Raw genomic sequence first — 23030 nt, forward strand, 5'->3', positions numbered from 1 at the left:
GCATACTGGGGTTGGGGGGGTGGAGTTGGGGATTAGGGCGTGGGGAGGTAGGAGCAGGCAGATGCACATAGAGGAAGCAGAATCAAGTAAGTGGGGAGTGGGAGCCGCGAGCAATTGGCAAGAGAATGAGCGGGGAGGGCCTACAGATAGCTGGATCACTGGGGTTCTATAAATCATCTTTAAGCGGCCATGTAGAGTTATTGGTCTGTGGATAATGGGGCCAAATTTAGCCTGTAAATTAGACTGGGAGGGATGGCAGTGAAGGTATTCCCTTCTGGGTAAGAGTAGGAGAGGAACTGGTGATTTGTTTCCACATCTGGAGGACAAATGTGATAACTAAGGTGGCAGCCAGGTCAGTTCACTAGGTCATCATTCTGTGAACTGGGGGCTGAGTTCTGGGCCAGGTGTGGGGCTCAGAGGCAGAGGGAGAATCACTTCCTGGAGAGCCAGAAGGAGGGGTCACGCAGAGGTAGAGGTTCTAGAAAGAAGGTTCAATGAGAAGGTCAGTCATGACTATCCTCCAGAGAAGAGTAATCCGTTGGTTGCAAAGTCCATGTGGCAGCAGGAGATGTGAACCTGTGAGTTTCTAAGTGTGAGTCACTTGTGTTTCATAAAAAAGAAAGACCCAGGATTTGTTTGGTAGAGGCACAGTATGGAGAGGTTGGAAGGGGGTGCCTCTGTGGGCCCATGCTGAGGCATCTCTTCCCCCTGAGGTATCAGCCCCATGATAGATCCAGTATAGAATAGAGTTTATTTAGGGTAAGGGGAGGGGAGTTGAGGCAGAGAAAGGCAGAGAGAGAGAGAGAGAGAGAAAGAGAGAGAGAGAGAGAGAGAGAGAGAGAGAGAGAGAGAGAGAGAGAGAGAGAGAGATAACAAGACAGAGAAAGAGCAAGACAGAGACAAAAGGAGTAGAAGAAAAGAGACAGAGGGAGGAGAGGCTGGCCAGGAACATGTGGAGAGAGGGGGAAGGGGAATGGGGAGAGAAGGCAAAGAGTGGGTAAGAGCGTAAGAGGGTAAGAGAATGAGAAGGGGGCAAACAGCCCCTCTTATAATGAATCAGGCATACCTGGCTGTTGCCAAGGTAACTGTGGGGCAGAGCCTAGAAGCAATGCTAACAGTTTCTGATTAAGCATGAGTAAATTCATAGTATAAGTAGTAATGAATTAGTAATGCTTTTCAATTTATTGATTTTCTATAATGGTTTGTCTTCTGGCTAGAAAGGGTTATTTTGCTAAATTGCGTTTCTAGACCAGTGGAGCAAGAGATTGTTATAGGGCATATTGTGTAGTTGATCACTTGGCAGTTCTTTTGACAAAGTCTCCTATGTCTTTGTGTGATGGAGAAATGTGTGCAGCAGATACTAGATGATACTACAGGGAAGAGTCATAGTTCAACAACCAGAGAGGACAGAATCACCAGTTACATTAAACTTGTAGGCTTTTGTAAAGTGTTTAATGTTAGCCCTTGGTCTGTGGTCTGTTCAATGCTTTAAGCAGTAATATATCTCTTTCCCTCTCCCTCTTGATCTCCCATCTCTTTCTCCCTCCCTTCCCTCCTCTCCCTCTCACTGACTGTTCTCTCTTTTGTGACATGGTCTTTTCTATGTAGCCCTGGTTGTTCTAGAAATCACTATGTTGACCAGTCTGGCCTTGATCTCACGATGATCTACCTGCCTCTGCCTTCTGAATACTGGAATTAAAGGCATGAGGCACCATGCTTAGAGCTTCACCAGTAACTTTTAAGTGTGAAGAGAACACATATTTTAAAATATGAAAAGCCCTAAGTTGGAAGCAATAGTTAATTTACTGTTATCAGGACTTTAAACAAGTGAGATGTTTACAATGGGCTTAAACCAATAGTAAATTTCTTGACAGATGTGAAAGGAAAGAAATCCCAATTAGTGTGAAAGAACTCTAGGTAACAGAAGAGACCAGCATTCACCACATTGCTTAACTGAGCGTTAATGTATTGTGGTACTCATACACATTGTAAACTCAAAGGGAAAAAAGTTCTTGGGGGGTCACTGAATTACAAGTTGGGAAAATTTTAGGTCAAATGAAGTTTAACATGGTTTTTCTCTGGTGAAATACTGATGATAAATCCTTAATTACTTTGACGTTCTTTTCATAAAACATTTTGCTGAATGTACTGGCAAACATTGACCCAGAGTTGAGTTGAGCAGAAATTGTAATCTAGATCAAATAAAAGTGATTCATTACCCCGTACAGAGCAATGGAGGTATCATTCCCAATCGAACATATTTGAAAAATCATTGTTTGGAAGGACATTGGTAAACTGAGATGATGCCCCATGAAGAAGAAATAAAAGGACCTGGGAGCAGTTCTGATAAACCTTGAAAAGGCTGCTTAAAGGTAGCATGTATGAAGCCTTGGGTTCTATATAGGTTTCCAGTCAGATGGCTGATGCTGGCAATGATAACCCCTGCAAAAATGTTTCATGCTAAATGCCAAACACTGACACAAATGGCTTTCACTTTGGTGGCTCACATAATCTTGAAACAGCCCCAAGAAACAGGTAATGTTAAAAACTTCAGTTTCATAACAGAAGAAGGTGAAGGCATACAGATAAAGATATTTTCCCGAGGCTGCATGGGCAGTGAGTAGCAAAGCTGGGCTTTGGATTCTAGGGCTGAGCTTTCCCATCCTTTGCTTGATTGCTGTGATTTCAGCTCAGCATGATGAAACATTTGGCACTAGGGTCCATTACACAGATGTTCAGGATGCTTTCTCACCTGAGTGATACTTTTCTCACCTGGATGATACTTAGACAGTGGCTGTATGAGTGAATACACTGGCACTGGCTAAGATTTTGGACTCTGTGATTCAGCTCCATGATGCCGGTCCTTTGAAAACAATGAAATGACTTGCATGATCTTTTTTTCATCTTTCCATTAAGAATCTAAATGATTCCTTAAAAAAAATCCCAGTTTGTCTGTGATGACTCTGACATAGGGGAAAGGGATTGGCAGATCTTTTTGATCAGTGGATTGCATCAATACCATTTTGTAACAAGGCAATCCCAAGGCTAAAAAGCTCATTAATTTGGTGTTACATTTGTCATTAGGAGTTAGTAAGGACTAGAGTACTGCTGCAGTGGGGTCAAGTGTTACAAAGTAAATGGAGCCTTGATCCAATTCTACTTGTCATTCTGACATGATGTAGCTAGATCCTTTAATAGCAAAGTATGTGCTGAAAGGGGCAGGATGTGATGGCACTTCACTTAGTAGCTGTATTCTACTAAAGATGCCATGCAATATATTCAATTTAGAATGGTTTTAGAGTAAGTAGTGCCTCTCTATTTTTGTCAATACCAAAAGAAGAAATCATCTGTGGAGAATGTGGTTCATTCGTACAAAGTATGTCCAGAAATTATGAAAAGATCGTAGGCAGCTAAGCACATAAGAAATCAAAGTAAGTAAAAATTAGGTAGATCATTTTTTAAAAAAAAATATATAATAAGAAGAAATAAAAAGTATCCCATTTAAGTTGGACAAGACAAACATATAGAAGGAAAAGAGCCCAAGAGAAGGCACAAGAAATCAGAGACCCATTGTTCACACACTCAGGAATTCCATATAAAATATTAAACTGGAAGCCATTTGCAGAGGATCTGATGCAGGTCCAGGAGGGTACTGTGCACGCTGCTTCAGGCTGGTAGATTGGTTTGTTTGTTTGTTTGTTTTGTTTTATTTTTTTGAATAATGTTAGTGCTGTTAGAAAATAAAAGACAACCACGAAAATATCTTCAGGGGACTACATATAAACTTTGTAACTGACTTCAAAACTGACCAGGTGACAGACATCAAGAAATCTGATAAGCAGTGCTAAGATTATAGATCAGTGATACTGACTGACATAATATTTTCAAGATGTTAGGTCTCAATTCCAGTACTGCAAAGAAATTCACAATGGTTAAATTTTTAAAGATTTTAAAACATGTTTAAAATGAAATTTTAAAAATTTGGGGATTGTTATGGCTTAGCAGTTAAGAAAACTTGCTATTGGGCTGGCGAGATGGCTCAGGGGGTAAGAAGCTCTTCCTAAGGTTCTGAGTTCAAATTCCAGCAACCACATGGTGGCTCACAACTACCCATAATGAGATCTGTCGCCCTCTTCTGGTGAGTCTGAAGACAGCTATAGTGTACTTATGTATAATAATAAATAAATCTTTGGGACGGGAGGGAGCAGGGACTAAGCGAGCAGAGTTGACCAGAGCGAGCAGGGTTGACTGGAGAGAGCAGGGGTCCTAAAAATTCAATTCCCAACAACCATATGAAGGCTTACAATCATCTGTACAGCTATAGTATACTCAAATACATAGAATAAAAAAATAAGTCTTTAAAAATAAAAACTTGCTATTCTTGTAGAGTAACTCAGTTCAGTCCCCAACACTGACATGGTGGCTAACAACCATGTGCAAATCTAGTTCCAGGACATCCAACTCGTCTTCTGAGAGGCTGCCATATGTATGAGGTGTATCTACATATACCCGGATATTCAGACATACTCATAAAATAAATAACTATATTTTAAAAGATTTAAAACTTTATAGCAAACCAGATTGATAAGGAAATAGATGAATATTTCCCCAGATAATAGGGCAGCAGAAATTATTAGGCATGGAAGTTGACAAATGAAGGATTATAAACGGGGGGGGGGGGCATAATTCCAGGCACTACACGACTAGTACAATGCATAATGTAGATGTCTAACACTTGGGTTATGATAAAGCAAAATAGAGACGGAGTGCAGAAGAGATGTTCTTTGTGGAAATCATGACTGAGAAGATTCTAGAGCTGATTAAAGACTCTAAGCCACATTTTCAGGAACCCACTGGGAAAGGACAATGACCTTCATAGGAATGGCAATCTTTTCAATAGTGGCAACACAGAAACTGAGATAAAAGTGCAATAACATCTCAAATGCTAAAACAAAATGAGAAAAATATCCCTTGAAACTGTCTATATAAAATTTTATATCCACTAAATACTGCTATCAAGAGTGTGACTTTAAAAGGAGATATTTTGATACAGAATCTGGGCAATCCATGACCGGCGGATATCTTCTAAAAGAAAATTATAAAAGATATCCTTCAGATAGAACTGACTTCAGTTGAATAAGTGAGATTAATGAGTCAATAAAGAGAAAAAAGCCAATATGCTATCAAGCTAGCTAATGATATAGAAAAGTACAGTCATGTAAGATTGAAAACATCAAGGTATGATTAAAATGCACGACTATAATAACATCAGTCAACTGATGGGTTGATATGTTTTTAAGTGTGCTAAGATGATTGTATTGTCTGAAATGAATCACATATATGAAATTGGGACTTTGAAAGAGAAAAGTCATGAAGCAATGGAGTGCCATGACGGAGTGCTCTGCATCCAGAGTCTATGATGGCTGGGAACTAGTATAAGCCATCAGTTAGTAGTATAACTGTTGAAAAGCTACTTCTCTACTATCACAATCGGTGTCTGTTATCTTCTCTGTTAATATGAGATCTTGGAAATGGAATTCTTGCAGAGGAAGAAAAAAAGAATCAACAGTTCCTTGAGGTGTTTACCCCTTTCTTTTAATTTTAATCAGTAAATACTTTACATTTCACTTCCAGCTACCTTTTATATACCTGACCAAAAAATTTAAGCGTAAATCAAGTATCATTCGGCTGTGTATTTTTGCTTCACCTTTGAAACTATTTCTTGGTTTCATTTTGTTGTCATTTAGTAGCTAGACAGAGTAATAATAACAATTTACCAGAGGAGTAGTTGGCTCTGATAGATAAGGGAGATTAGTAGAGAAAAGCTATAAACAGATGCCCTTGCTGGGAGATGGGATTCTTGCTATTCTTTTTTTTTTTTTGATTTATTACCTAAATAAATTAATACTGTCTTAGTCTCTCACCATCTCTCTTTGCATACTATTGTCCCACTTCTTTTCTCCTTCTGTTTTCCCAGGCCAATAATAAACCTGAGATTGAAGCTGCTCTCTTCCTTGACTGGATGCGCCTGGAACCCCAGTCTATGGTGTGGCTGCCCGTCTTGCACAGAGTGGCTGCTGCTGAAACTGCCAAGCATCAAGCCAAGTGTAACATCTGTAAGGAGTGTCCAATCATTGGATTCAGGTATTAGTATTCAACAAAATCATCTCATTGTCCCTCAATTTGTCGTGACTAGGTTTTCTTTTTTTCTTTCCCATGCCAGTTGCTGTGAGTTTGTTCCTTTCTAAAGTGGGAGAGAAAGTGATGGAGCTAAAGCATCGATCATGGCTGTCAGTTTCCCAGATCGCAGGGTTATTTCAGTGGACCTGACTCATTAGGCAGATGTCTTTTTCCACCTTCACTCTTCAGCTCTTCACAGCCACAATTTTGGTTGGGCAAGACCGAGTACCTGTTTCCACAGTGATATTTGTTTTTTCAAGGGCATCCAGATGAACTGTACCTCCTCCTTCCTGGAACTAAAACATTTTTACCCTTGTTTTCCTTTTCATGGCCTTTTCTGTTTATAGAAATTCTCCAAGAATCAGTTATAAAATGAAGAGTTGATTCTATTCTGGGAAGACACATCCTGGTAGCCCAGTCTCTTTCTCACTTGGCAGCACTTCTTTTTACCCCTTAAGTAACAAGAATTGTTCCAGGCATCCTAGAACTTTCTTCTTTCTTTTTGAATCTGATTCTCTTCTTTCTATAGTATCCCGTTGAATTCTTAAGGAAATAAAAGATATGTAAACAAATGAGATTCTCAAAGTAGCTAAAAACAGAAAGCATGCCATATGTATGTAAAGGTGTGAGAGAGGGGAAAAAGCATGCTATTATTTTGGCATTCTTAAAATAATATGGAAAACAATTAACTCATTTGGAGAAATAGGATATTTTTAAATGAACTAACCTAATAATAATTCCATGTCCTAATTTTGAAATGATGATGCATTTTAACACCTGGATTGATATGAGCTTATTCATACCATGTATAAGCAACAGGATTATACACTAGCTTTGCAGCTAATGCCCCTTCAGAATTCACTTAGCATTAGTAAATACACATTTCTAGTGGTGCTTAAATTTGTTTTGTTACTTTGTTTACTTTCTTTTAAAATTTTCAGTTCTTTTACTATTGATGTTTTTCCTTCGGTATTTCATGTAGCTTACAAAGAGGTTTAATTTAAAAAAAAAAACTTTAAACATTTGTAAAACCTAGTTAGACAAATATACCTTCTTTCTTTCCTGATTTTGGGCAGATGAGAAGTGTGCTATAGGGAATGCAAGGCTTGGGTGGGGGAGGAACTGCAGGTGACTGCATTCTATTTCTTATCTTCCTGAACCAGCTTCCTGGGCCATTGGGATTTGTATACAACACTGGAAATTTTTATAAAAGAAAAAAAAAAGTACTGTGCTTTGGAGGACCTAAGAGTGCCTCCCCTCCCCATTTTTAACCTTCAATTCTTTTTTGCTTTTATCAAATTAGATTATTTTAAGAATCAGCATTTCTCTTTCTTCCTTATCCCTTCTCAAATGATGGTTGAGATCTTTTTTAAAAAGGTAGCTAGCTTTTCTTCCCACTTTTCCATATGTGACAACAGGAATGTGTTTATCTGAATTGGCTGAGGCTCTTATCTGAGGAAGGCAAAAATCAGGAGGAATGTAGCAAGTATATATAGTAGGCTGAGACTGAAGGAAAATGTATCAACCAGTACTTATAAATTAGAAAAATCCTCACTTAAGCCAACGTTGTCGCTGCTGCTGCTGTTCTTGGTGGTGCTGATGGCAATATCATTTTGGGGTGATATGGTGAGGAATTTCTGAAGAGAGAAAAGAGACTGTCCAATTTGACACAAAGGTAAATCATGCCAACCAATTTTAGAGTTTATAATTAAAGGAAGTGTTGTTTTTAAGTGGCATTTTTATTTTGATTACTTATTGTGTAAGTTCATTTTTGGTAATTTTGTTAGAATAATTATTGCGAATACGCTTGTCCCTGTGATGAATAGGCAGCGTGCAGTGAATCTGCCTGTCATATCTTTCATGTTTGAGTATTTGGTCTTTAGAGACCAGGCATTTTGGCTACATCTTTCTATTTAATCTGAAAGAATTCCAGTGTAGTTTAAATAAGAGTTGATTTTTTAAATTTTTTTCTTCCATATGGATGTTTATGGGATAATCATTCCACCAAAATGTGTTGATTCTTTGGGAGAGGCACTGGAAAAGTCTAGAGGAAGAAGTTAATAGCTTCCTATGCGAGGACAAACGAGCACTGCTTTCTGTTTCTACAAACAACAGTGTGGGAGAAGGTTGCCTAGAGTGTTCTTTGGGAATATGATTTGGAGAAATACATAAACATTTGTTTCTATCTTTATCAGGTACAGAAGCCTAAAGCATTTTAATTATGACATCTGCCAAAGTTGCTTTTTTTCTGGCCGAGTTGCAAAGGGCCATAAAATGCACTACCCCATGGTAGAGTATTGCACTCCGGTAAGTTACTGTCCTCCTGATAAGAGTTCATTCACCTGAGGTGAATTCTAGATTTGGATATTGCAGTGTTTAATGCTGATTTCTTTGCCTGCCTGCCTGCCTTCCTTCCTTCCTTCCTTCCTTCCTTCCTTCCTTCCTTCCTTCCTTCCTTCCTCCCTCCCTCCCTCCCTCCCTCCCTCCCTCCCTCCCTCCCTTCCTTCCTTCCTTCCTTCCTTCCTTCCTTCCTTCCTTCCTTCCTTCTTTCCAGTTCTACCACCCTATGCTCATACAAGGCATGTCCTGATACATAACAAAAGTATTAAGCATGCAATAAATATCTCTGAATGATTAATACTTCTTTTATGCAACCTTAGCAATTATATAAAGAGGGCTTTTGTCCATAGAGCATGTTGAAACTGGAGGAGAGTATTATATGTATTCTTCAAAGCGCATAACCTACCACCTTCTTTCACTACTGTTTGCCTTTTAGCGCTGTGACATATTATCAACTGACACATGAAAAATATGTTTTACATGGCCATACTTAACTCATTTACATGATTAGTAAGCACTTACCTTTTCAATTGCCTTCTAGTGCAATAGGTATTGTAATTTGTATCCTCTTTTAACAGGTGAGGACCCTATTGTCCCGAGATTAAAATACTTGCCCAAGGCTCTATAGGTAAAATGTGCAAAACCTCAAACATGTCAGACTAAAACATCCAGTAGGTATTGGGCTTTGGGAAAAGCTGTAGTGAGATGGTACGAACATAAACTCAGAGATTTTACTGAGACACAGAACGGCTACATGAGTGCTCCTGGAAGCGTCTCCGGAATGTATACACTCAGGCCCTAGATTTGTAAACCAAAATCTATGTTTTAGCAAGATTAACAGAGGTTCTGCTCTCCTTTGAACATCAGTTTCATCCATCAATGGTTATCCTTGCAAGTATTTAACTGTTTTCCTCACTATTATTCCTATTACAAAGATTGGAGAGTGCACCATGCTATGAATTGCCCGATACTCATGTCAACTAAGTAGTTTAAGACCTACTGAAGAGGAAAGTTGAAGTTAGACTTCCATCTTCTGTAAGCTATCATTCATCAAGTAGCCTGAATACTTCTCATTTATTGGCCTTCTTGATTTTTATTTATTTTTGTGTGTTTTTATATATGTTTGTACTGTTAGGTGTGATGGCCACAGGTTAAAGACTGGTATCTTTCTCTACCCTATTTCATGAGGCCCAGTCTCTCATAGAATCCAGAAGTCACAGGTTGACCTCATTGGCAGGTACATGAGATCTAGGGACCCACCTGTTGCTGTAATATATTAATCCACTCTACTTGTCCGGTGGTGGCAGCACAAGTTCCTTGCTACCACTCCAATGTTGCGGATTCTCAAATGAGACACACACACACACACACACACACACACACACACACACACACACACAGCCTTAATTTTTAACATGCTCTAAGCAGCTCAATGGCAGGGCCATTCTCAAACCTCCATGCAGCTAGCACACTCTCCCCTCTGATAGTCATGAATTTTTATGTACTGAACCTATAACCATCTTGGCTGCTCTGGGCTGCAGCCCTCCTGGGCCATGACTCTTATATGTCGGCTGTCTCTCTCTACTGTACTTCTCAGGACTCATCTTTCTGTTTCCCCTGAATGGCGGTTCTAAATCCTTCTTCCCTGGGTTCCCTTGCCCAGGAAATCTAAAGTCCCACCTCTGTCTTCCTGCCCAGCCATTGGCTGCTGGCAAATTTATTTGCCAATCAGAACCAGCTGGAGGCAGGCCCCATCATGTCTCACATGATGAATTCTTGTGCAATTTTTGGGAATCCATAATGCAAGCATTAAACCAAATCCACAACATCTACCGTCTCTGCTTTCTTTAGTGCTAGGGTTACAAATATGTACCACCATGCCTGGCATTTACGTGGCTGCAGGAAATTCAAACTCACTTATGTGGCAAGCACTTTGCCAACTGGGCTATTTCATCGGCCTTCAATACCCCTCTTTTACCACTGATACATGCTTTATAGACATAAGTAACCCACCGAAGTTAGTCAAGTTTGAATGCACAGCCTTGGCTCATATTTCCATATTCTTCCTGGTTATAAACCATGAAGATCAAGATCACATGGCCATTTGTTTTGAAATGGCACTCTCCTAAAACTGCTCTCATCATCATTTCCATTTTAGACTACATCCGGAGAAGATGTTCGCGACTTCGCCAAGGTACTAAAAAACAAATTTCGAACCAAAAGGTATTTTGCGAAGCATCCCCGAATGGGCTACCTGCCAGTGCAGACTGTGTTAGAGGGGGACAACATGGAAACGTGAGTAGTGGCAGAAGCAAAGCAAACTTGCATTTGATATATCTTTGAACTCCTCCCAGCCAAAAACCCTCCTTCACTCCCAGATGCAAACAGTCTCCTAAGTTCCTCTCCCTTGTTGCTTTTACTTTAGCTGAAAAACAACAACAACAACAACAAAACCAAAAACAAAACAACCCCCCAAACAATCTGATGTTCAATTACATTTTCTCTTGACAATTTTCCAAAAGTCAAACTTGACTTTACAGGAAGAAAAAAAAAAAAAAAGACTCACAGCAAAATATCATCACCAATTGCCTTATAAGACTTTTAAGAGCTATGAGACTGTTTACAGATGAGTGATGACAATATTTCATTTTGATTTTCTTCTCTCATAAATCAGTGGACATGTGTGTTTTTGTATCTAATTGTGTGGTCATACCTAGTCACTCTTTTCCACTTGAGAGCAATACCCAGTCCCAGGAAATGATTTCACGGTAAGTAGGAATGAGTCTACTGGTCGATCGGATGATAGCTTTCCCTCCTCCCTTGAACCTGTCTCCTTATATTTTCCTGTATTTGATGGCAATCTCACAATTATCTGTTTGGCTTTTCATTCACGGTTTACTTTTAGTTGGCTGTTGCTTTCCATGGTTTAAACCCAATTTGAATGTATTTTATTTATTCCTTTTGACCTTTCCATAATTTTGGTTGCCACTGAGTTAGTTTGCTTGTGTCTCTTTTCACCACTTCATTTTTTGTTTTGCAGTCCCGTTACTCTGATCAACTTCTGGCCAGTAGATTCTGCGTGAGTACTTTTGCTAAGGGCACTGCTACTGCCAGCACTCACTTGCTTGATTTATCTTTTCCGTTTCTTTGTTTGTTTATTCAGCTTGGTTTTGTTTAATGACATTTTAATTTCCAATTTATTTATTTATTTTTTATTTTTTTGTTGTTGCTGATTTCCTTTCTCAGTAAGTGCCACCTACCATAGCTACAGAGACTCTGGATAGTGCAAATCTCTCTGCTGAAGTCTAGCCAGCAGCATCCTGGCATGAGTTCTGATAAAAATGAAAAGAAATTTGCAGGTTTTAGCTGTCTTCCTGGAAGACATCTTTATATTTTAGATATTCCTTCAAATATAGACAAGGAAGAACCTCCTGTTTGGATAATGGCATTTGAAAGCCTGTTTCTTGAAACATAATACATGAAGACCTTCAGAAGGGTGATGGTGTGTTCCTTAGAAGCAGTTGTAGCTGGACTACTAAGAGTATGGCCCTGAGTTTGGTAGACTAATTTCTCTGAAGTATGTGGATGTTTTTAAAAATTAAGTTATGCCATGCTGTTTGATAACTTTTCACAAATGTGGGGTTCTGATTTTTGAGATAAACTCATTTTTATCTCCTCTGCAAAACATTCAGTTCATAAACTGTTATGCCTTTAGGCAAGGAAGAAGTATTCTATAGTCTGATATCAATATTAGTGTACACAAATGATTTGTTTCAGTTTATATTGGCAGAAAACTATTTTGGAGCTAGGTATTATAGTGAGCACAATTAGTCCTAGCTATTTAAGAGGCCGAGTCAAGAGGGTTACTTGGGTGAGCCCGGCAATCTGAGACCACCTTGAGTACCATAGTGAGACTTCGATGAGATCTTTTAGAGATCTTTGATATGCACACTAGCAAAAAACACCTACATAAGAGTTATATAGTGTTTTCATAATAGTTTCAGTGTAACCTTATCAAATTATTTAAAGTTTGATAGCTGTAGCCTATATCAAGTAGAGAATAACTTGAAAGAGTGGCTTATGTCAGAATTTAATTGATTTCATTTTTATATTATTTCCATATAATTTAACTTAAAGATACATAGAGAAATATGAAGTATTAATTGAGATATTTTAGGTCCTTATTATCCAACGGAAGTAGAAGACTTCTTTTTGCTTTTAGCCCCACATTATTGTGTCATTTAATTTTGAGAGATTGTACCTATTGCCTCTTTTCTTTATTCCTAATGCTTCAACAGCTTGAGCAGCTACTAGATTCGGTTATGTTTCTTGCATGACGGTGGTAATCATTATCTCCAACCTCAGTAGTCTGTTTCTAGAAGTTGAAAACCTTTATGAATATGGACATTTGATCTACTGAAGTTCTGAGACGGCCAAGTATATAGATTACTCTGTGTTAAAAGAAGTTTAAGCAGGGAAGAAGTCTGAAGAGTGAGGATTCAGAAGGATTTTTTAAATACTAAAAGTAACAGGAAATAGTACCTTGAAAGGAAAGGAGAAGATACAATACAAGTTAATGAGAAATTATCTTCAGAGTCAGGTTACAGTAACTTCATTTAAGTAGGGGTTGTTTGTCTTTTTAAAACTTTGAAGCACTTTAAAAATCAATGTCATTCTTTATTGAACTATCTTTCTAACACTTAAAATATACTCCTAGGTTTTCTTTATATGAAAAGTTGGCTAGATTATTCAGAAAGAGTGGGAGGTTCTAATTTGAATGAAGAAAACAAACCCAGCAGGCTAGTCTGTACTTTTTAATACTGTAATTTTATTAGTTTTTACTCATAATTTTCTAATAGAAAAGTCTATTGTGAAGCTGTCCTATTCAAGCAGAAGAATTAGGTACTAACATGTTTTATTTTGTAAAGATGTATTTGATAGTAACAAATCTTATGATAACGGTGGTATTTAATCTATTTAATATGGAACACAGACTTGGAAAGCTTCCAGAGATACAGATCTTTTGTATTTTTCTTAGACAAAACCCTTGTTTTCTCGTATCTGTCATATTATTTTAAGCTGAATCTAGCATCGGCCTTTCATTCTGTTTATCCACAAGGGAGACAGGCTAGCAGTGTTCTTGGAGCTCCTCTGCTATCTAATCTAAGTGCATGAGAACTTACTTACGGGATTTCCACAAGAGACAAAGTGGTGGTGTGTAAGATGGCACTGGCAAATGGATTCTTGGGGACAATTGGAAATGATCCTAATTGGTATATTGCTCTGTATTTACAAAGCAGGAAGTGGGAGCCATATTATTATTTCCGTTTGGAGGCTTTATACTTAGGTTTATTTTTGGAGTAATTCTTATCAATTCTTGGATTTGAATTTCTTCTCTGACCAGCACTTTCTTTTTGCTTGTTTTTCTAGTATAGCAAATGCCTCTTGTGCTTTTTCAGAATTCTAATTATTACAAGTTCTTATACTTATACATGCTGCACTAGGTGCTATGTACATTAATAGAAAAAATAATTTGAAATTATCCTCGAGGTTGAGAATTAAAGCTCTGTATCAGACTTTTGTGTATGATTGCAGCAAACTACTTTGGATTTCCATGCCTACTCCTGGTGTAGCTTTGCTCCAGGGTCTTGTATTTGCCTTCTTTTTATGTACACTACCACTGTAGCAACTATTATAATGGAAAATACTACTAATAATATTTTCCTCGCTGGTCAGTTTTAGCTTAGAGACATATATAATTAAAAAGCCTGCTCTATTTCAGAGTATATTTACAAGCCAAACAATCCAAGCATTAAATTATCTTTATTTACAGTGATGACTTCAAAACAAACCTTCACAACTTCCTAGTAATAGATTATTCTAAGAGTCTATAAAATGAGCAGATTAAATCTCCAAAAAAATGAAGTGAAAACTCACAGGGGAATCTTTGGATCTACCGACTGAGTTGAATAGTCATCTTTTTTGTTTTCACATGAACTGTGAACATATTTTACACTTGACCTAGACAACATTGCTCTCATGATTTACATTTGACTTAGACAATATGGTAAGACCTTTATCTCTCAAGGAAGGCTTCCAGTTCTCTGGTTGTTTTTTGTTGTTGTGTCGTGATTATCTTACTACAATGTTTCTTTGTTTAAAAAAATACAAATTTCGGGCACATTTTCTATTGAAGCCTATATGTATATGAGAAAATCAAACATTTTTCTCTTCATGCCAAACAGCGTCATTGAATGCTGTTTATATATTAGGCTAAACCAGAGGTCCCACCAAATACTCCTGAAATTTGTGTTCATACCTTCCTTTATCAAAGTCCTTTCTATGTCAGGAGAGAAGTGGAAAAGACCTTGAATTTCATTCCAATAAAACAAAAAGCACAAGTCCAAACATGTTTTTAGAGCATTTTCTTTTTGGATAAGGAAGGTATAAAAATTTCCCAGATAATGAATAGATCAGATATAAAGTATGAAAAACATTAACCTTTCCAAAGATTCTAGCCTGTCCAATGAAGCAAAGGTATGTTTTTAATTTTCCTACAGAGCTATCATGCTCATTTCCCCCCTTGTTTTCCTGTCAGATTTGCAAGTACATTAGCCTTAATAAGAATTATCCTGGATACCATGATATCTGACTAAATTTAGTTATTCTTTTAAAATCATTTATATGACTTTGAGTCATTCTATTTTCTCTATAAAATACTAGTGTAATACTGCTGTTAGGTTAGTAAAATATTTTAATACATGGAATTTTAAGAACTACTCAATGGCATAACTTCATTGGAGCTAAAATTATTGACTGTAAATGTACTAAGGAAACATAGTTTTCATTGTGCTCAAAGATACTAGTCAATGTCATAGATGTGTGTAAGCTATTTTCAGTTTTAAACCACATAATACTAAGACAACCTTGCAACTCTATCTAATATATGAACATTTATCAGTTAAGAAGGTATAATGCTATGTAGACACCCCCCCCCCCATACCTTTTGTGTAATTTAAACTTCCTAGGGAAGTTTTTCTTTTATCTTTATGGGTTTTAAGAAAAGCAGAAATCATCTCTCAAATCTTGCTTTAAAATACTTGATGCTGTCTTCTATTTGGGAGCACCTACTTGTGCGTTATTCGTAGACTTGGAATAAAGTCATTCTAGGCCATGTATATAACGTAAGTGTGTGGTGGGGGTCTTTTTTCTCCAGTAACGGGTGGTATCTATGACTAATCACATTTTCTGCCTTATAGGCCTGCCTCGTCCCCCCAGCTTTCACACGATGATACTCATTCACGCATTGAACATTATGCTAGCAGGTATGAGACTAGTTGAATGCCAGGGAAATATTGATTGAAATAACTAACCAAGGAACCTAACCTATAATAAATTTAAACAAATATTTTCTTTCTTCCTCAATCTTTTCTGATCTCTACTAATCAACTTACCCTCTAACGTGCATGCCATTCTACTGCATGGAGGTGTTGGACACCAACAACAGCATGGATGCAGACCAATCTTACTTAAACCCTGGCCTTTCAACATTTCTGGTAGCTTTGTTGCACTTGTATACTGAACACACTTGCTAAATTGCCTTACAAGTCCTCTAACTTCCTTAGAAAACTACTAGGCTAGATATATTAATCTGTGGAGAAAGAGTACTGTGGTACCCAAACAATATGAAAGCACTGGCCTTTGATTTCTGTTTATTTACATGATGTACTTGTAAAAGATAACTTTCTTAACTCTTGGACCTTTCTGTACCAACTTTTTAGTATTTGAGAGGACTTTTATACCTAAACACTGAACTCCTAATTATATCTTGTGCTTGTTAAGTAAGTATATCCAACTTTTCTCTGATTGTCGAAAGACTTTATGATTAAATTGGTGGCAGAACACATAGAAGACTTACTGTGAATCCATCTTTTATCAACATCTGATGACTGGACATGCTCATCAATTGTGGCAAGCATTAACTAGCTATATGCGTCTATTGTCAGTGAAAAGGTATTCATTGTCTTAAAAGACAAGGGATAGTGGAAGGTGTGGTTTTGCTCTTAGGGAAGATTTTCTCAGTGAAAGGAAGATTGATCTGTAGAGGGGAAATCCCAAACAAAACACCAACAAAATATAGCTTCCCATAGTTTTTACATTAGAAATACAAAACTACTAATTAGCTGCTTCAACTGGCTAAGACAACACACACATCCTTTAATCTGAAGGATTTCTTTCTCCTCTTGCCATGAGTTCTTTAGTTTTCAGGAATGTTCACTTAGGTCTTGAATAGATTCTAAGAAATCACATAAGTTTTAATGAGCTTTTACGTTTTTTATCAGGCTAGCAGAAATGGAAAACAGCAATGGATCTTATCTAAATGATAGCATCTCTCCTAATGAGAGCATGTAAGTATGGCATCTCTTTTTACAAAATCTTCCTGACGATGAATTGCTTTGAAGGATGTAGAGGTAGGACAGCACAGAATATAGGAATTAGCATCATATTCATTTGATCTTTCAAAGTCATTCATTGACTTTTTTCTTTAATTCTTAAAAACCTGGCACAGAATGAGCTCATATAAATCCAAGCATCAATCTAGAGTAGCCAAAAAAAAAACTTTTTACCTTATTTACATGTATTTAATATCATATGACTACAAATTACTAAGTCCAAAACACTTTGACCACACTAGAATAAAGAATAAGGTGATATTTGAAAGTAATAAGTAAATAGGATTTCCTCTATTCATGGGAATTGGAAATAAGATCTTCTTATATAATTGTTATACCCAAATACTGTTAGGTTGGCATTTTCCTTCATTAGATTGTGGTTTAGCTTCATTATAGAAAGGCAGTCTTGTGAAGGGTTTGCAGATGAGGGAAGACAAATACAGGTCTTAGTTTGTCAGTAGGATGATAAGCCAGCTTGGTCAGGCTGTACGAAGGAGATGCATTACTGTTACAAATGACCAAGAACCTACTTGGCACTAAAACAGAGACATCATCAACAGGTTTGGGCAGTGCTCATAGTACAAAACACAGATGAATAGTACCATAATCCAAGTAGATGGTGACTAGGGAGAGGGAGAAGTGTGCTTAGCAAAGAAATAGAGGATCCACTAACTGAACAAATAACATGGAGAATAGAAATTAAGTCAAACTTCAATGATGCTTTCAATTTGATAAGCTGCAGTAAGATTGGTTTAACACCTTATTATGCAGAATAGGTAAATGAAAGCATGGTAAAGTTATCCTATGTAGTTTTTGTGGGAACCCAGAGTCTTAACTCCAGTTAGAAAAAGAACCTTCCTAAGGATTAACTCAAAGGAAATTGTATGAAAGTCAGATTTCTATATAGTTATTGAATACCATATCATCTAGAACATAGAGATCAATGTAAGGAGAGAGAAGTTAACATTCAGCCATTTACTTCAAACAGCTATCCTTTCCCAATTAAAGCTGCGATGCTATTATGCAATCTTCCCACAGGAAGTAAGTAGCTAAAGAACCAACTCAGTATAAAAGCTTCAATGATTTGCTTCTTTGGCTCTCTCATTTTGATATTTGATGCTCTTAACTTTCATGTTAGTTCAGGTTGTATCCATATGATAGTTTCTAGCAGGCATGGACTGTCAAAGAGAATAGGAAGAGAACCTTAATTAAAATTATACCTTACAGTTAAATATGGGAAGTCCTAGCAATAAAATTTCAGAATTTGAGGAGGGGAATAATAAATTAGCAATTCAGTAAGTCACGATTGTTTTATTTTACAACAAAATTCAGCTTTAGCTCATTCTGCGGACATGCAATCCATTTTCACTCTGTTGTTTGGCAAAACACCATTATTTAGACCCAGTTTTGGTGGATTAGCTGATTTCATTTGAATGCTTTTAATAGCAATAATAATGGTAATATTCATTATTATCATTATTTTTGTGATGATAAGGCTTTATCTCTGGGTCTTAATGCATGCTAGGCAAGTATTCACCAACTGATATGTACCCCGGCCCTCCAATAATAAGTTAATTTATTGTATCTCCACCACTTGTCTGATTTAATAAACCCAACATGAATGCCTTAAGGACTTGATATTTTACAACAGAGATTTGGGTGGGTATGGCATGCTGTTCATGAAAGCACATGCCTGTAGTCTCAGAACTCAGGAGGCTGAAACAGAAGGACTCAGTTTGAGGCCAGCCTGGGCTATACAGAAATTCCCTCTTGAAAAATAAAATTCAATGGGTATGAAAAAGGGAGTATACAAGCATCTTCTTAATGAAATGTGAGCAGAAACAGAGAGCTCTACTATCTCATTAAGAAGAAAATGAAGTTCCTAGAACTTGGAGGTAAAGTGGAGGTTTCAGAAACTTCAGTACTTCAGGCTGAAAGCAATCCCTCCTGAGTGCTATTAGAAGATTCCCACTTTCCAGGAGACTGCAGCTGCCTCTCAGAATATGCTCCCCTAACCCCAGTTAATGGTTTATGTTAGTGAGGAATGCACTGTTCTTGTCCTCTTTTAATCCGTCATCTTAATGTCTCCACACACTCCCCCCCCCTTACTTTTTGTGTTTCTATCTAAACAATAATTAAAACAACCATTTATCCACAGGTTAATTATTGTTATCATCCACCTCTGAGACTTATAAGTTAAAATTAGCTGGCTGAAGCAGCACTTTCCAGTTCTTGCCTTCCACTTAAGATAATATTTACTATTGTAAGAACTACACGTCCCTCCTTCCTGCCCAGTCAGTATCAGTAGCATGGCTAATGAACAGATTATCTTGACAGGTTTAGTAGCAAAAGCACTAAATGGACATTTTTATATTTTAAATATTTATTACTTAACAACAGTCTAAGCTGTTCATATAGATTCTCAGCCTTTCTGTAATTCTATCTTTCATTTATCTGTGTAAATAGGCCAGTGAGTTCCATGTGGATTTTTTGAAAATGAAACACTTTAAATTATCCATCAATAGAATAGTAGACCACAACCTCCATAGTTACCTAAATGTCTTTAGAATAGGGGAACAATAGGTCTGACTAATTGTTGAGAGCAAAGAAATGTTTCCATTTTCAAATACATACCTGAGTCCCTGACCCAAGTACAAAATAAGGGGGGGTGGAAAAATCAAAACCTTTGATTTTATTTTCCAGAGATGATGAACATTTGTTAATCCAGCATTACTGCCAAAGTTTGAACCAGGACTCCCCCCTGAGCCAGCCTCGTAGTCCTGCCCAGATCTTGATTTCCTTAGAGAGTGAGGAAAGAGGGGAGCTAGAGAGAATCCTAGCAGATCTTGAGGAAGAAAACAGGTGAGTTGTCTTTGTAGCTTTGACCTCGGTATGCAGAGTGCACACACTTGCACATGGAGAAAAGCGCCAGGGCTCCTTCCTTCCTCATGTGATGTCTTAACTGTTTGATAAAATAATCTGTTCAGCTCCTTTTGCAGATTCACTTTTTTTTCTTTTTGGTCCGAAGAAGAAAATGAGTGCCATATAGCATTATTAAGAACTCCTATTTTAGCTGTAAAGGGATTAATGTTAATGGGGGTATTGGGTTTGTTGCATGTATTCCATAGGTTTTGATATTTATGTATTTGAGATTAGAATTTAAGAAAAAAGCAAGTAAATTAATTGATGATTATGTAAATTTAAATGTGTTTGGCCATATTACCAGAAATACTTAAGGAAATAGATTCATTATCTTGGTAATACTTAGGAATAGTATATCCTCTTATTTCTCATCAACTACAGACAATGCTCCTTTTGTTCATCTTCATAGTAGATTAGGTAAGCCATTCCAGTTGTTAGACTCCACCTGTAAAAAGAAGTTCAATATGAAAACATCAGAAACTGTTGGAAAGGAAAAGTCAAGAGAAAATTCATGACCGTAGAACAGATAATTCCAAATGGCCAGGAATATTGTGTGGTATCAGGATAATACAAATCATTGCCCTTTTTGTTTTGTATTACATTTACTATATCACAAGTACCTTGGTTAGGGTATGTTTTCACATAACCACCTGTAATCACAGTATGGCATTCTACACACAGTGCTACTAGGCAAGTCTTTAAAGGCCTGACTACTCAAATACGTAGCTAAGTACTTTCATCTCTTTCGGTTAGCCCAAGGCAGCAAGAACACACCATGTTTGAGAACCAGTGTGCTAAGGGAGAATATCCCCTCAGCATGAAATACCAGACTGCCGTTCATGCAGTCCCTTCTGCTGTCACTACTAGCCTTTCAGCTCTTAATACTGCTGACCTTTGGCTATAGCTCTTTATCAAGTTGGCTTCCTGTTAGTTCCTTGCCCATTTTCCCAATAAATCCTTTGCACTGTCTAGTTGTGTATCTTTCCAGAACCACTGTATTCCTTCTTTATTGAATTTCTGGATCTTGAAAGAACACCCAGCTTCTCAGCAAGGCATTGAAACGTTCCACTGTTTTCTCTTTAACTGGCTTCGTCAACTTCACCCTTCTTCTGTATGACCATGCTGTTGCAGCCAGGATTTTACTTTGTGTTCACCTACTTTCTGGGTCATCTTCAAGCTGGCTCTCCACCTATATCACTTTCATCTTTGCTGAGAAAACTCCTTGACAGTCTGCCCTTTTACTGTCTGTACCTCCTTCAAATGTATTGTGGTCATTCCATGATAAACATTGTGTTGCTCTGGTTCTACCTACCACAATAATACCATTTTACTACCCAGAGCATGTTTGGTGAAGCATATATATATATACACACACAAATATAGCAAGGAGATCACATGATCACCTGCAAAGGTAAATATTGTACATCTGGGGAGAGGAGATTAATGATAACTTTATTGTCTAAGCTATATTTATAAAAGTAGAAATCAAAACCATAATACCTCTTCTTCTATTTTATTGGTAATAGTCACTAATACTAATAAGAAATAATACTTAATAGCCATTCATATTAAATCTTTATCAAAATCAAATGAGAAGAAAATAGTCATTTTCCTTATAAATAAAATTGAATGTTGCTGAAGTGTAAGTACATTTTTAGTATATGATGTACCTTTTAGCTCATTAGTCAGGACCCATGTCTTGGTGGTGGATAGCACATGCACCCCCCCCCCCCATGCCATGGAAACCAGGTCAATGAGTGTTGGAAAAGAATACTGATAATGCTCCTTTGTGTATCATTTTATGATTTTCAGGGCACTGTTTCTGGTACTGGGGACTGAATCCATGACCTCATGCATTCTAAGAACCTATTCTACACTGAGAAACACTACCAACTCCTAATTGTGAAAGCACTTTAATATATTTTAGATCATTTAATCTTTCTAAAAGCTGTACAAAGAAGTACGCGTCTCCTTTCTTTAGATGAGAAAGCACAGGCTGAGAGAGGTTCGAATAGCTTGCCCCAGATTTCACAGCCAGCAGTGGTAGAGATAAATTCATAGCAGGTTTATTTTTTCACACTCAAAATAGCCAATGCTACCTTGGATCGGAGAATAAAGAGTCATTCTATGCAAATGTCATCTACACAGAAACAGGGTTTATTCCCCAGAATATGCCTTACCTTGAGAGAATGTTTGCAAAGAACAAATGTCCCTGAATAAACCAGTTCAACCACTTTGCCCTGAAATATATCCAGGCTTGTCACTGAAAATGGGATGGTTTGTTCTCTGAAAGAAAGATTATATAGCAGAGCTCCTTAGTGCTCCAAAATGAGACCTCTGCCATTATGTGAGTCTTTCTGGAGGTTATCTTGAAAAGGTCACAATAAGCCTTTTCTTCTACTACTTAGTTCTATTTTCACCTCCTACTGAAATCCTGAAGAAATGTCTCTCCAGAGCCCCCTCCTGGGAACAGCCTGCCCCTGCCTCATTTTCTCTCTCTGTCCTCTGCTGTCTTGGAGTTTTTATGAAAGAGATTCAGGGCCATTCTGCTTCGATGAACTTTGAATTGGGCATTGCTTTAAAAGCCTTTAATTTGTCATTTCCTTCCCTAAAAAGCCTGGGAAGTCACTGAGATGCCTTTGCTCTGGCCTGCCAGCTTGGATATTTCCCAAGACAGAAGTAGGCTACAAAAATGACAAATATGAGACAAATTGAAGGAAAAATGAGGAAGGATGTGTAAAATTAAGGTTGTAATAAGTGCTTTGGATACAGACTTTTAATATATATATGCCTATATTTAATGTACATCTATGGATATTTTATGTCCTTATTCTCCAAATGTGAATTATATGAAATTACAGTTAGCAAAAGAGAGCTGTTTGGAGACTATATGTTATTGAATTCTATTAATTATTCTTATTCACAATGTTCCTCGCCCCATGTGCTGGGAAAACACAAGGTGACTATTGTAGACATGTCTCAGAGATGTCTTATCTATGACATTAAAATTCCTTTTCTCTCATTCCTCATACATAGCTTTCAAAAAACATTTATTGAATAAATTAATGAATGAGTGACTTAAACTGGAGATAAATCTATCTTGGTTTTTAAATGAATGTGTTTTTTTAAATAGAT

At 37.4% G+C, this 23030-nt stretch overlaps 1 protein-coding gene across 15 annotated transcripts in view; it reads left to right on the forward strand.

The window, feature by feature from the left end:
• Dmd (dystrophin, muscular dystrophy) overlaps positions 1-23030 on the forward strand; it is a 2390387-nt gene that overhangs the window by 2318687 nt on the left and 48670 nt on the right. For 8 of the 15 annotated variants that reach the window (XM_006527768.3, XM_006527767.3, XM_017318375.1 and 5 more), the window contains 7 exons: positions 5978-6144; positions 8376-8487; positions 10679-10815; positions 11561-11599; positions 15780-15845; positions 16863-16928; positions 19677-19835. In XM_006527768.3, coding sequence (XP_006527831.1) covers positions 5978-6144; positions 8376-8487; positions 10679-10815; positions 11561-11599; positions 15780-15845; positions 16863-16928; positions 19677-19835 — 746 coding nt within the window. Of the gene's footprint in view, positions 1-5977; positions 6145-8375; positions 8488-10678; positions 11062-11560; positions 11600-15779; positions 15846-16862; positions 16929-19676; positions 19836-23030 lie in introns of those variants that run through there. The other 7 variants (XM_017318374.1, XM_017318373.1, NM_001314037.1 and 4 more) reach the window with 3 other exon arrangements.

This window comes from Mus musculus, chromosome X, assembly GCF_000001635.26.
Source record: "Mus musculus strain C57BL/6J chromosome X, GRCm38.p6 C57BL/6J".
Taxonomy (NCBI): Eukaryota; Metazoa; Chordata; class Mammalia; order Rodentia; family Muridae; genus Mus; species Mus musculus.